At 46.8% G+C, this 14367-nt stretch overlaps 1 protein-coding gene across 1 annotated transcript in view; it reads left to right on the top strand.

Annotated features, from left to right (window-relative positions):
* Positions 1 to 14367, top strand: part of LOC147734874 (alpha-N-acetylgalactosamine-specific lectin-like) — a 225839-nt gene that overhangs the window by 93195 nt on the left and 118277 nt on the right. The window contains exon 4 of the mRNA XM_086953087.1: positions 6164 to 6304. Within this exon, the coding sequence (XP_086809213.1) occupies positions 6164 to 6304 (141 nt within the window). The remainder of the gene's footprint in view (positions 1 to 6163; positions 6305 to 14367) is intronic.

Genomic DNA, 14367 nt, shown 5'->3' with positions numbered 1-14367 from the left:
GGCCCAGTGCATCATGGGAACAGGGCAAACTAAACTACCAAGCCAATTCTTCACCAGAAAGGAGACAAGCTACCGGGGACCGGTTTCTGGCATTTCAGCCTTCTTCGGCCCGGCTTGCTTGAATCCTGATGGAGCAGTGAGAAAGGGACTCATGTCTGAGTATACCCTGCCACACCTATAGTGGCCAAAATCGATTTAGAAAAGGGGGTGGTGATGAACAGAGTGTCTGAGTTAAACAGACCACTCTTACCCAGTCCAAAGATCAGGGCTTGATCCATCACCGTTATTTATCTCACTGCCCCATCCCAGCTCAGAACCTGGCTATATGCAAATCAGTCTGTCCCTGGCCCAGTGCATCATGGGAACAGGGCAAACTAAACTACCAAGCCAATTCTTCACCAGAAAGGAGACAAGCTACCGGGGACCGGTTTCTGGCATTTCAGCCTTCTTCGGCCCGGCTTGCTTGAATCCTGATGGAGCAGTGAGAAAGGGACTCATGTCTGAGTATACCCTGCCACACCTATAGTGGCCAAAATCGATTTAGAAAAGGGGGTGGTGATGAACAGAGTGTCTGAGTTAAACAGACCACTCTTACCCAGTCCAAAGATCAGGGCTTGATCCATCACCGTTATTTATCTCACTGCCCCATCCCAGCTCAGAACCTGGCTATATGCAAATCAGTCTGTCCCTGGCCCAGTGCATCATGGGAACAGGGCAAACTAAACTACCAAGCCAATTCTTCACCAGAAAGGAGACAAGCTACCGGGGACCGGTTTCTGGCATTTCAGCCTTCTTCGGCCCGGCTTGCTTGAATCCTGATGGAGCAGTGAGAAAGGGACTCATGTCTGAGTATACCCTGCCACACCTATAGTGGCCAAAATCGATTTAGAAAAGGGGGTGGTGATGAACAGAGTGTCTGAGTTAAACAGACCACTCTTACCCAGTCCAAAGATCAGGGCTTGATCCATCACCGTTATTTATCTCACTGCCCCATCCCAGCTCAGAACCTGGCTATATGCAAATCAGTCTGTCCCTGGCCCAGTGCATCATGGGAACAGGGCAAACTAAACTACCAAGCCAATTCTTCACCAGAAAGGAGACAAGCTACCGGGGACCGGTTTCTGGCATTTCAGCCTTCTTCGGCCCGGCTTGCTTGAATCCTGATGGAGCAGTGAGAAAGGGACTCATGTCTGAGTATACCCTGCCACACCTATAGTGGCCAAAATCGATTTAGAAAAGGGGGTGGTGATGAACAGAGTGTCTGAGTTAAACAGACCACTCTTACCCAGTCCAAAGATCAGGGCTTGATCCATCACCGTTATTTATCTCACTGCCCCATCCCAGCTCAGAACCTGGCTATATGCAAATCAGTCTGTCCCTGGCCCAGTGCATCATGGGAACAGGGCAAACTAAACTACCAAGCCAATTCTTCACCAGAAAGGAGACAAGCTACCGGGGACCGGTTTCTGGCATTTCAGCCTTCTTCGGCCCGGCTTGCTTGAATCCTGATGGAGCAGTGAGAAAGGGACTCATGTCTGAGTATACCCTGCCACACCTATAGTGGCCAAAATCGATTTAGAAAAGGGGGTGGTGATGAACAGAGTGTCTGAGTTAAACAGACCACTCTTACCCAGTCCAAAGATCAGGGCTTGATCCATCACCGTTATTTATCTCACTGCCCCATCCCAGCTCAGAACCTGGCTATATGCAAATCAGTCTGTCCCTGGCCCAGTGCATCATGGGAACAGGGCAAACTAAACTACCAAGCCAATTCTTCACCAGAAAGGAGACAAGCTACCGGGGACCGGTTTCTGGCATTTCAGCCTTCTTCGGCCCGGCTTGCTTGAATCCTGATGGAGCAGTGAGAAAGGGACTCATGTCTGAGTATACCCTGCCACACCTATAGTGGCCAAAATCGATTTAGAAAAGGGGGTGGTGATGAACAGAGTGTCTGAGTTAAACAGACCACTCTTACCCAGTCCAAAGATCAGGGCTTGATCCATCACCGTTATTTATCTCACTGCCCCATCCCAGCTCAGAACCTGGCTATATGCAAATCAGTCTGTCCCTGGCCCAGTGCATCATGGGAACAGGGCAAACTAAACTACCAAGCCAATTCTTCACCAGAAAGGAGACAAGCTACCGGGGACCGGTTTCTGGCATTTCAGCCTTCTTCGGCCCGGCTTGCTTGAATCCTGATGGAGCAGTGAGAAAGGGACTCATGTCTGAGTATACCCTGCCACACCTATAGTGGCCAAAATCGATTTAGAAAAGGGGGTGGTGATGAACAGAGTGTCTGAGTTAAACAGACCACTCTTACCCAGTCCAAAGATCAGGGCTTGATCCATCACCGTTATTTATCTCACTGCCCCATCCCAGCTCAGAACCTGGCTATATGCAAATCAGTCTGTCCCTGGCCCAGTGCATCATGGGAACAGGGCAAACTAAACTACCAAGCCAATTCTTCACCAGAAAGGAGACAAGCTACCGGGGACCGGTTTCTGGCATTTCAGCCTTCTTCGGCCCGGCTTGCTTGAATCCTGATGGAGCAGTGAGAAAGGGACTCATGTCTGAGTATACCCTGCCACACCTATAGTGGCCAAAATCGATTTAGAAAAGGGGGTGGTGATGAACAGAGTGTCTGAGTTAAACAGACCACTCTTACCCAGTCCAAAGATCAGGGCTTGATCCATCACCGTTATTTATCTCACTGCCCCATCCCAGCTCAGAACCTGGCTATATGCAAATCAGTCTGTCCCTGGCCCAGTGCATCATGGGAACAGGGCAAACTAAACTACCAAGCCAATTCTTCACCAGAAAGGAGACAAGCTACCGGGGACCGGTTTCTGGCATTTCAGCCTTCTTCGGCCCGGCTTGCTTGAATCCTGATGGAGCAGTGAGAAAGGGACTCATGTCTGAGTATACCCTGCCACACCTATAGTGGCCAAAATCGATTTAGAAAAGGGGGTGGTGATGAACAGAGTGTCTGAGTTAAACAGACCACTCTTACCCAGTCCAAAGATCAGGGCTTGATCCATCACCGTTATTTATCTCACTGCCCCATCCCAGCTCAGAACCTGGCTATATGCAAATCAGTCTGTCCCTGGCCCAGTGCATCATGGGAACAGGGCAAACTAAACTACCAAGCCAATTCTTCACCAGAAAGGAGACAAGCTACCGGGGACCGGTTTCTGGCATTTCAGCCTTCTTCGGCCCGGCTTGCTTGAATCCTGATGGAGCAGTGAGAAAGGGACTCATGTCTGAGTATACCCTGGTGGGCTTGCAGCACTGGTTGTGCCACCCACAGAAGCAACTTGTAAAGTGTGTCTCAGGCCTGCCATTGCAGTGCCTGTGTGCAGTCTGTGACTGCCATGTTGACTTGACAAGTGCACCCACTTGCCTGTCCCTAAACCTTCCCTTTTCTTCATATCAGACACCCCAATGGTAGACCCAAAGGCAGGGTGCATTGTAAGGATAAGGTAGGACATGCTCTGGTGGGTGTGGCATGTCCTAATAGTAAATTACAGTCGTTTTTGTTTTTCACTATTGCAAGGCTAACTTTTCCCAAGAGGCCAGAATGGGCAGTTTGATTATTACATCTTATAATCCTAACCGACTCAGGGAACATGGTAGAAATTTGAGTTTAGTATGCCTGAACTCAGAATGATAAAATACATCTTTTAGTGTAGTTGGTTTTAACATTCTTTGTTTGAAAATACCACTTTTAGAAAGTAGGTATTTTCATGCCTAACTATCCAAGCTTGCCTCTGCTAGGTTGTGCATTCCATGTCTGGAGTTTGAGTGACAAGGGCTGAGGGATTCCAGGAGACAGGGTGAGTCAGCAGAGTGCTGGATAGAGAGATCTGCATATAGATGGGAGGGAGGAGTTGCACCTGGGACCCGAATAGGGCTGGGACTTCCCTTTACAATGCTGGCTCTACCTCCTGTGGTGTGTCTGATGTCCCTGGCCTACACTGTGAAACGAAAGAAGGAGACCTGTCAACGAAGTGCTCCAGGACTGACCAGAACTGGTTTGGACTAGGCAGAGGTCTCTCTGCCTTCAGATAACAAAGAGAAAAGTAATATAAATATGGGGATCCAGACCCCAATACTTAAGATTACTTCTGGGAACAAGACACACCTTTTATCAAGGAGAAGAACCAAGTTAGCTGCATGAGTTTGGATTGCCCCTCTGGCAGTGTGCTGTTTGCTGGGTTGTCCTGCAGTGGTCTCTTCATTGCCAAGGAAAGGAGAAGGAACTTTTTTAAGAACTTCATCATCTTGCTGAATATTACTCCAAGGGCTTAATTTGAGCTTGCCTCCTGACCGAAGTCTCAGGGATACCAGACTTCCCCTCCTTCTGTTTGCCTTCATCTGGAACTTGCTGTTCTAGTGCTACAGAGGGAATCTGCAACCTCGATGCCGGAATCTGCAACAAAGTCATGAGCACTGCTCCGAATTGCGGCGCTGGCCCAACACCTGCCGCTGTGCCACCTCGACTCCGAAGACAACATCATCGCGGAGCCGATCGTCGACGTGGGTAGTCAAGAATTCATTGTGACATGCACGCTCCTCAGCACACAAATGTATTTACGTGTCAATAGCAATGGGTGGCTTCCTGCTGCTGTTCTGTGCTCACATGTGATGAAAATCTACTGAAGAGCTCTCAATCTTGGCCAAGATGTGTGCTTTGCACTGCAGCTGAATGCATTCCTGGTTGAGGCGTCATGCATTCAGGCATGATACCTACCAAGACGCAATGTCTCACATGCTTCGCTGCTCAGCACATTTAAGCTAAGACTACGCAACAGCCTAAAATGTGCATGACCAGGGTCAGAATCAGGGAAGGGAGCGATTGTATCTTCAGAGACCAGTGGCATAGCAAGAGAATCATAAACCCTACTTAAAGGATGAAAAATGGAAACTGTGCCTCAGTTGGGTAGTCAAATACAGCTATAGCTGGGCCACGGTGCCAGACACCTGCTGTACTACTGAGAACTACACCCACTGCATAGATCCTGGGAGCTGGTGTTGCAAACTTTATTCTTTCCAGGACCAACTTCAGTGTGGGCGAGAAAGTAGTTATCTGCGCAACCCAGTCTCATGCTGGTGTCAGCCTGGTGGCAGACCAAATGTTAATAAAAACCCCTGCCACTTTCTTCATGGTAAGGTTTGCAAAGCATATTCCAGTCTTCTTTAACCAGATTTTATAGCAACATGACTTAAGATGGAATAGGTATCTTGCATTTTGTAATCTCTTACCAATAAAATCCAGTAGCTATCAGTATTGCTACACAGTGGCAGTGCATTTTGTACTGTGCGAGCTCCACTGTTTGTGATTTGTAAGATATCGAAAATCAATGAAGCCATATACAATCAGTGTTGAGTAGTCACATACCATCTCGCTATGTTTAGGAAGAAACTCCAGGCCTCTTGTATCATCATGATATGTTTACATGTGGTTATCCGCTTCCATATCTTTACTGCAAAGACTTTGTCCTGAAAGGTGTTGTTGTGATGGCTTTTAATATGTCACCTTGTACCAGTGAAAAGTATCCAAAAGTGAAGTACACAAGGGCACAGTGTTGATGTGGTATTTACTTTTCAGTGCAAAACGTATTTTGTCCTGAAAATTTGCCTAAAAGAAATATGAAGCAAAGCTTTGCACTACTTTGCATTACTTTTGCCTCAAGGAGGCATCCAATGGCTGCTGCATGAACATTCCCACAAAACCACTCATGGTTTTTGATACAAAGTGTAGAAACATGTTTTCCTCTAAACTATTCAAAATGTCTGTTTGTGCTGTACTAGGTAGCACACATGTAAAGTATGTCTAAAGGTATCATTTTGTCCTGTGAGAGTACCCTTGCAGTACAAAATCGATGTTAGACATCTCACACAGAGCTTTGCATTATGATGCAAAAGTGTATATGAGGTGCTTGGCTGCCTACAAGTTCATCAGAGCTTTTGGAAGATAGCACCAAATCTTCATCAATCTGGTGCTGCTTCTCCTTTCACTCTCCCACTCAATCCAGCACATCAGTACTTCTGGCTGAATATTAAAGTCAAGAATTATGATTGTATTATAGCATAGCACCACATTATAGAATCAGGTGCCATCCCCAGTGTTTAATCTGATGTACATTTTGTTTGTCTTTTCAAGTCAACCTGTCTCTCCCACAATTCTCACTTGGCCTCCATTCACAGCAAAGAAGAAAATGATTTTGTATTTGTTCTGATGGGAAAACCAGTCAATCCTTACAATAGAGGCGCCTACTGGATAGGAGTTCATGACAGCTTCAAGGTGAGTGACTTTCATTCTTCTTGATATGAATATTAGTTTGGGGTGTGTCAATCTTTATGCACATTTCAAATGTCTTACATATATAGCTTTTTATGTTATGCTTGATACTTCATGCTTATTGGTAATTTAGTCTCTTTGGGCCATATGTAGGTGGCCCAAATACCAGTCAGTAATGGTGAAATTTCACCGTTACCGACTGGTATTTAGGCATTTGTCATGTAGGGAAGGATTTGGTATTAAGGAATTGGTAAATCCCAATTCCTTAATACCGATTCCTAATTGGCTTTGCATTTAAGGATTTGGTAATACCGATTCCTTAAATGCAATGTAGGTAGCACTTAAAACAGTGCACCTCAGTCTTAAGGAATCGCTATTTACCACCAACTTCAAATTTGGTTGTAAGTAGCTATTTCCTTTCAAAAAGCACTTTTTTGCTTTTTGAAATGTGCCATGTGTATACATGTGTGCCACATGTATACACATGCACATTGCAGGGGTGCAACAGGGTGTCCTTTGGACACCCTGGCACCCTTGAAATACCTCCCGGTATTACCGATTCGATAATACCGAATGTCTTCACATTCATTCCTATGGGCCTCCAAGTCCATAGGAATGAATGAGTAGGTTTTCGTTATTACCGAATCTCAATTACCGATTTGGTAATAACAAATATTAAGAATTCAGTATTTTTTACCGAATTCTTACCTACATCTGAAATACCGATTTCTAAATACCGAATCAGTAAAATTTGGTATTTAGGAATCGGTATTTCCCTGTTACCTACATCGGGCCCTTTGTCTACAAGCTCACTCTCTCCTTAGCCAGACGATATTGTAACCATCCATCAGAATGCAAATATACCAGCGGTGTTCAATGGCCTCTTTGATCAAGGTTCTCATTAACCCTGGGCGGAGCAGGCGTAGTGTCTCTATGCGAAATTCCACGGAATTGGAAAGCAACTCAGTGGAACTTCGTTCCGCTCCGTTACTTGCCTTCCCCCTCCCAAAGTAATTATAAAGTAATAAAAAAAGGCGCTTACCTGCCGTGGCTGCCACCTCTTCTCCATGGCTGCTCCCTCGTCCTCACCATCCTTCTTAGGTAAACCCTACGTTGTACGTCTTGTGTGTGCACATGCGCACTCGCAAGACGTACAATGTAGGGGTTATCAGTGAAGAGGGACGGCGAGGAGTAAGTAGAGTGCCTTTTTAATTACTTTATAATTACTTTGGGTGGGTGGAGGGGCTGGCTAACTGCGCTCTACCATGGAGTTGTAGATTTGCCTAAACCGTACGTTCGCAACAGAACGCTGAGTAAGCAAAACAACATAAACTACACTGGCGGAGCATAGTTACCCGCCCGGGCTTAGATATCATGCAGAAAAGCATGACCACTCTTGCAGTGGCAGTTATGAAACAAAGGCTAGGGGCCAGTTGTAGGTAAATTAGATTTACTGTTTTTTTAATTACCGAATTTTACCGATTCGGTAATTAAAAATCGGTAAATCTAAAGGGTGGATATGTAGGTAGTTCCAGATGTGGAAATACAGATTCTGTAACAATCGGTATTTACCGATTCTGTAAATACAGAATCGGTATTTCCCATTGATTCCTATGGGCTTTGAAGCCCATAGGAATCAATGGGAAATGCCGATTCTGTATTTACAGAATCGGTAAATACCGAATTTTACAAGGGTGCAGGGGGTGTCACTTTGACACCCTCTGGCACCCCACAAATAGGCATGTGCGCCATGTGGCACACAGACATGCCCTAAGGGCATGTCTGCCTGTCACATGGCTAGGTATGCATGCACACATGTGCATGCACACCTGAATTCGGTATTTTACCACACAATAGGAGTGAGTGGTAAAATACCGATTTTGTAGGGCCTTTAGGCCCGATGTAGGTAGGCCGTTACCGATCGGTAACGGCCAAAAATACCGATTTTTGGCCCTTACCGATCGGTAAACAGCCATCGAGATGTAGGGAACAAAAAAAATCAAAATCGGAGTGAAAACCGATTCGGAATGAGTACCGAATGGAAAAGAATACGATACGTACATACCGAAAATCGGATATGTAACGAATCGGTAACACACCGAATCGGATGCAAACACCGAATCGGTCAAAGTACTGAATCGGTAGACACACCGATTCGGAAAATAACCGATTCGGTCCATGTACCGATTCGGTAGTGACATCTGATCGGAAAATAACCGATTCGGTCCATGTACCGATTCGGTAGTGACACCGAATCGGAAATTATCCGAATCGGTCCATGTACCGATTCGGTAGACACACCGAATCGGAATGAAGCCGATTCGGTCCATGTACCGAATCGGTAGATAGACCGAATCGGACATGAGCCGAATCGGAGAACATACCGATTCGTATGAATCACCGATCGGGAAATTCCCCGATTCCAACAGATGGGGAGATGTAGGGAGGCACAGAAACACCGAAATCGGCTCAAAATCGGTAGAATTCACTCGGTATTTACCATGGATTACAATCAGGTGGTAACCAACTCCAACCCATATAAACAGCCCCAAAATGCATTGCAACTTGCAGGATGGCAGCTTTTTATGTCATTGCGAGGCGGCTACGGCTACAGCAGGAAGGACAGAGGGAATGGCTAAGAAATGAACAGGTCTACAGACAGAGGATAACCCTGTTCATGCTCACAGAGGCAGAGATCCTACAGAGATACAGGCTGGACTCTGACACCATACTTGAGCTCATCAGGGACCTCAAACCATTCTTGGACCACCACACCCCAAGGGCACACGCCATCCCAGCACACGTCCAGGTGCTATGCAGCCTACACCTGCTTGCGTCTGGCAGCTATCAAAGTGGAGTTGCAGCGGCAGGAGGGGTGAGCCAGAGCAGCCTGTCAAGGTTCTTCCACACATTCCTTGACGCCATGATACACAGGATGGACCAATACATCTCTTTCCCTGCAACCCACGCAGAACTGCTACAAACTAAAGCTGACTTCTACCAGATGGCACAATTTCCCCAAATCATTGGTTGCATAGATGGCACGCACATTCCGATTTGCCCACCAGCGGACACAGAATACATATACCGCAATCGGAAGTCTACACACACCATCAACGTGCAGGAGATCTGCAATGCGAAGTGCACCATCACAGACCTGGTAGCAAAATTTCCAGGGAGTACCCATGACTCCTATATTTTCCAACAGAGCGGCATCTATGCACGGCTGATGGCTGGCGAATTTGTTGAAGGATACCTCCTAGGTGAGACACATCATCAGACCCCCATAACACACAGTAGCTAGGTGGAATACATGTATGCATGTGTGTAATGTTACCCCTTTCTCTTCCAGGCGACAGTGCATATGCCCTCCGCTCATTCATACTCACCCCCTACCTCAACCCCTCCACACCCAGCCAAAGGAGGTATAACCGTGCCCACATACGCACAAGGAATGTCGTCGAACGGACCTTTGGCATCTGGAAAAGTAGATTCAGATGCCTGCACAAGAGTGGAGGTGCAAGGCGGTATACCCCCATCACCTGCTGCAAGATCATAGCTGTATGTGCAATGTTACACAACCTTGCGGTGAAGAAGGGCACTGAGGTGGAGTTGTCTGACTACGAGGACCATGACGACGACGAAGCTGTGCCACTGACACAGCCAGCTGGGGTGTGTACGCCAAGTGATGGCAGATACAGACGTGAGGAGATTACGGAAAACTATTTCTGAGTGAGTACAGATGCAAAGACAGCTAAATGGTTGTTGTGAAAAAACAATTTTTAATACTGTTGCAACACAGTTACTGCACTGATGTGCAACAAAAAAAAGGTGTAATGGCAAAGTAAACAAAAGTCCAAGGTCCAGGTTGCCTCACCCGCCCTTGCAAGGCTATTTCTTTGACCGCTTGGCAGCCCCACTGGGGTGTCCCTCAGCCCCCTCAGAATGACCAGCGGCATCTGCGGAGCGCCTGGTGCTCCTGCGTGGCTCAGACGCAGCGCTGGCCGGGCTGCTGCGGCTGCTGCTGTCCCCAGCATCCCCCAGGTCCAGGGCAGGATTTGCGGCAGTGTTAGAGATGATCATGGCCTCCATTGCAGTCGTGATGCGGGCCATTCCCCTTGTGAGCTCTGCCGTATTTTGTGTGAGACTACACTCCATGTTGGCACTGCGCTGGCAGAGTTGTGCCGTTGCCGCAGCAAGGCGGCTCATGGAGCGGTTCTGCACCCGGGCATCCCGCCTGCGCACCAGCTCATGCTCCTCCAGTCTGCCACATAACTGGGTTATGGCAGTGGTTAGCCTGCCTAAACCTGCTGCTACCTCCTTGTTTCAATCCACGAAGGCCTGAAATCCTTTTACCATTTCCCCCATCTGCAGGTTGTGCTGCAGGAGCTGGCGTTGGCAGGCCATGATGGATTTGGCCTGCTGCCTTTGTATCTTTACCATGTTTCCTTCGAGGCCCAGGAAGACACTGCCCTCCGGTGCTGGTGCTGCAGTGGTTGGAATGGCACGGCGCCGGGTACTGCTGCTGCCGGCCTGCTGAGTGGGCTGGGGTGCCACTGGTGGGTGTGTGGTGCTGGCCGGGGCCCGAGCCCCTGCTCCCAGGACAGGGTGTACTCGTGCCACAGCCATGATCGTGGCAGGAGCTGGTGTAGGTGGAAGGAAGTCCCTTGTCGGGGAGTTCTCTGGGGAGAACTGCAAGGGGGGTGTGCTCGGCATTTGTGGGGAGTGCAGTGCTTCAAAGTCTATTACCAGGTCTCCCTCTGTACCAAGCCCTATGGTGTTTTCGTCCTCCTCCTCCTCGGCAGCCTGACTGGTGCTCGGCCCTGCGAGTGCAGTGTTAGATGGTGCTGCTGCCTCTGTTGTCATTGTTTGTCCGCCTGATGGTGCCCCTAGGTTCAAAGAAGCATTTGTAAATTGAGTGCCGATGTATTACAGTCAGTACAATTAAAGCATTCCACATGTCCTTGCATCTCCTTACAATGTGTTCCACTGTTTCCTGTCTTGTGATTCTGCACTGCCATAGTTTGCTAACTTCTGCTGACTACATGTACCATGATGCTTGTCTCTTGTATGTTGGTTACAGTACTGTGCTGGGGTTTGGCTATGCATTGTGTCTAATGGGGAGGTGTCTGGTAGGGTGTGTCATGATGCGCATGCTTCTTACCTGTAGCTGTAGCTCTGGCTGAGCTGTCCAGGGTCCCAATTCCGGTTACACTCTCCCTCTCAATGGTGGTGGAGACCATTTCCTCGAGGTCTGTGAGGGGTGGCGCCGGGTTCCTGCCTCCACCAGTGCCTCCAGCCTGCCTCTGGATCTCTGCCATCTTCCGTTTTGTGAGGCTGCGGATGTCATAGAATCGCTTCTTCAGCTCATCCAGGGACCTGGGGGTGACACCCACAGCATTCACCTTTTGGGCGATTTCGCTCCAGATCCTCCTCTTGGTGCTGTCTGGCACATTGAGGGACAGCTTTCCAAATAGCTGCCGGTGCACCCTCACCACCTCCTCAACCAACACCTGCAGCTCGGTGGTGCTGAACTTAGGCTTCCTCTTCTGGGAGGACTTCTGGCTCTCACTCTGGTTTGCCATTTTGTTCAGAACAGTTCACTACCTCCTACTCCCACTGCTGCTAACTGTGAGTGTTCAGCTCAGGCTGGCTCTCCAGAAAGTTCTTAATTAGCTGCACCTGCCAGGGTTGCCACTCCCTGTTTGGGTGGGGGAGGGGGAGCCACCTCATTGGCTGAATCGGCTTTTGCCGATTCGGCTTTTACCGATTCGGATATTACCGAATCGGTAAAATCTGATTCAGTATTATCCGAATCGGATTTTACCGATTCGGTTTCTTCAATGCATTCCTATGGGCTTTTTGGCCATGGGTGTGTTTTCATAGCTACGATTCGTTAATTGCCGAATCGGATTTTACCGACTCGGCTATTTCCGATTCGGTGGTAGCCGATTCGGTATTTTCCGATTCGGTCCGTGCCGATTCGGTAGGTACCGATTCACATTACCGATGCCGACCGATTCGGTATTATTTCGCCGTTTGTTTGCTACATCTCGTTTTCCGATTTCAGAATACCAATTCGGCCCGCCTCGGTATTTTGAAATCGGAAAATCCCTTTTACCTACATCGGGCCCTTTGTGACTCAGAAGAGTCCCACCTACATCTGAGATTTACCGAATCGGTAAAAATACCGATTCGGTATTTTACAGAATCGGTAAATTTACAGAATCGGTAAATTTACCGATTCTGTAAAATTGTGCCCCTACATGCCAATTCTTGAATACCGGTACCGATTTTCGGCCGGTACCGACCGACCTACATCTGGCCCTTGATGTACTAATCCATGTTGCCATCTCAAATAGTTGAATCCACATAATTGGACATCAAAAGGGTATTTCTTAAATACTTGATTCATTTTAGGACTCGGACTTATCAACTTCTATAATGGGTTGTGCCTGCATACCAATTCTCTATTTGAAAGAGGCATGTTGTGCATGTCCCCTCCAAATTGTGAATCTATACCATATGTATCAATGGTTTGCAACTGCAATTCTTGCCACAAGCCAGTGAAAAGTTACTGACTCCCATATTAAAGCATCCATATTCCCTTTATGGAAATTGGGCTGCTTGGTGGTCTGCTGACCCTTATAGATCACCAATGGCAGGGAGCCTACATTTGAAACCTATCGTACAAATATTAAAGAGGTAGATCCGACGACAACTCACTCCAATTCCTTATTTTGTGAACCTGCTTAATAGTAGATAGGTCGGTTTGCAAAATAAGTTTCTGGTTACAACAATGTTGGCAAATTTGGCCTTTTTTTGCAACTAGAATGATGTACATCCGACCTAAAGTGTTATTTTACTTAAGGCTGATATTTCCCTATTTATTTATTTTATTCATATACATTTTATATATAGCGTTAGGTAGACCCATAGTTGTCAGAATGCTTTACAAGATCATGATAAGAAACAGTAAATGCAGGCATGCAATGAACATATGAGACATTAGTCCAAATTTCCAGTGCCAAGAAACCTGTAGGTGAACGAGCGCTCTACAAGTTCTAATTAACATAACATAACAAATAGATCCCACCAAAGGTGCAAGTTGAATGACCAACAATAGAGGTACAATTTGAGTGGATCTAAAAGTCAGAGAAGCACAAAAATAAAGAGAGACCTGCCGCATCAGACAGAAGGTCTAGGTCTGATAAAGCGATATTTTACTAAGATCCTTGGACTAGGAATTAAAGTATTATTAGAGGAGTAGGAGTTTCAGGTTTCTCTTGAAGCAAGGGAAGGAAGGGTTGCATCGAAGGTCTCATGGTCAGGAGTTCCATATTCTTAGAGCAGTTTCCAGAAAAAGAGTGCAACTTGGTTGCTTTCTTTTTTAGAATGGGAGGTAAGAGCAGAAGAGCATTGGAACTTCTCAATGATCTAGTGGTTCCTGCTTTTGTCAGCTTGTTTTCTAAGACGTCAGGTGTATGAGAGTGAAGGGCTTTGTGGATGATACATGCAGTCTTGTAAGTACATCTTCCTTCAATAGGAAGCCTGCTGAGGCTCTTGAGCACAGGAGTGATTTGCTCAAACCGTTTAACATCTGAGATGAGCCGAGCTGCCATGCTAAGAACAGATCTCAGGGGGGCGAGGTGAGTTTTAGGTGTCCCAGTGAGAGTGGCATTACCATAGTCTAGTTTAGAGAGGACCAGAGATTGCACCACATTTTTTAAATAATATGCAGGAATAAATGCTTTAAGTTTCTAGAGGTTTTTGAGTGTGTACAGGGCTCCTTTTGCTTTATTCTTGATCTGCTCTTTCATTGACACGTTGTTGTCAAGGAAGAAATCAAAGTATTTTGAAGAGTTTGATAAAGTAAGAGAGCACTTTAAAGCATTTAGGTCGATGAGCCATTCGTGTATTGGAATGCGGTTACTTTTAGGGGAGAAAAGAATAACTTCTGTCTTGATGGGGTTTAGCTTTAAGTGATTCGTGTGAAACCAGGATTGTAATTTGTTCAATGTGTCGTTAATATGTCGAATGTCACTGGGTGATTTTATTTTATAGTA

This window comes from Lissotriton vulgaris, chromosome 1_2 (assembly GCF_964263255.1).
Source record: "Lissotriton vulgaris chromosome 1_2, aLisVul1.2, whole genome shotgun sequence".
In the NCBI taxonomy this organism is placed as follows: Eukaryota; Metazoa; Chordata; class Amphibia; order Caudata; family Salamandridae; genus Lissotriton; species Lissotriton vulgaris.
Note: the sequence above shows the minus strand (reverse complement) of the source record. Positions and strands in the feature narration are given on the sequence as shown.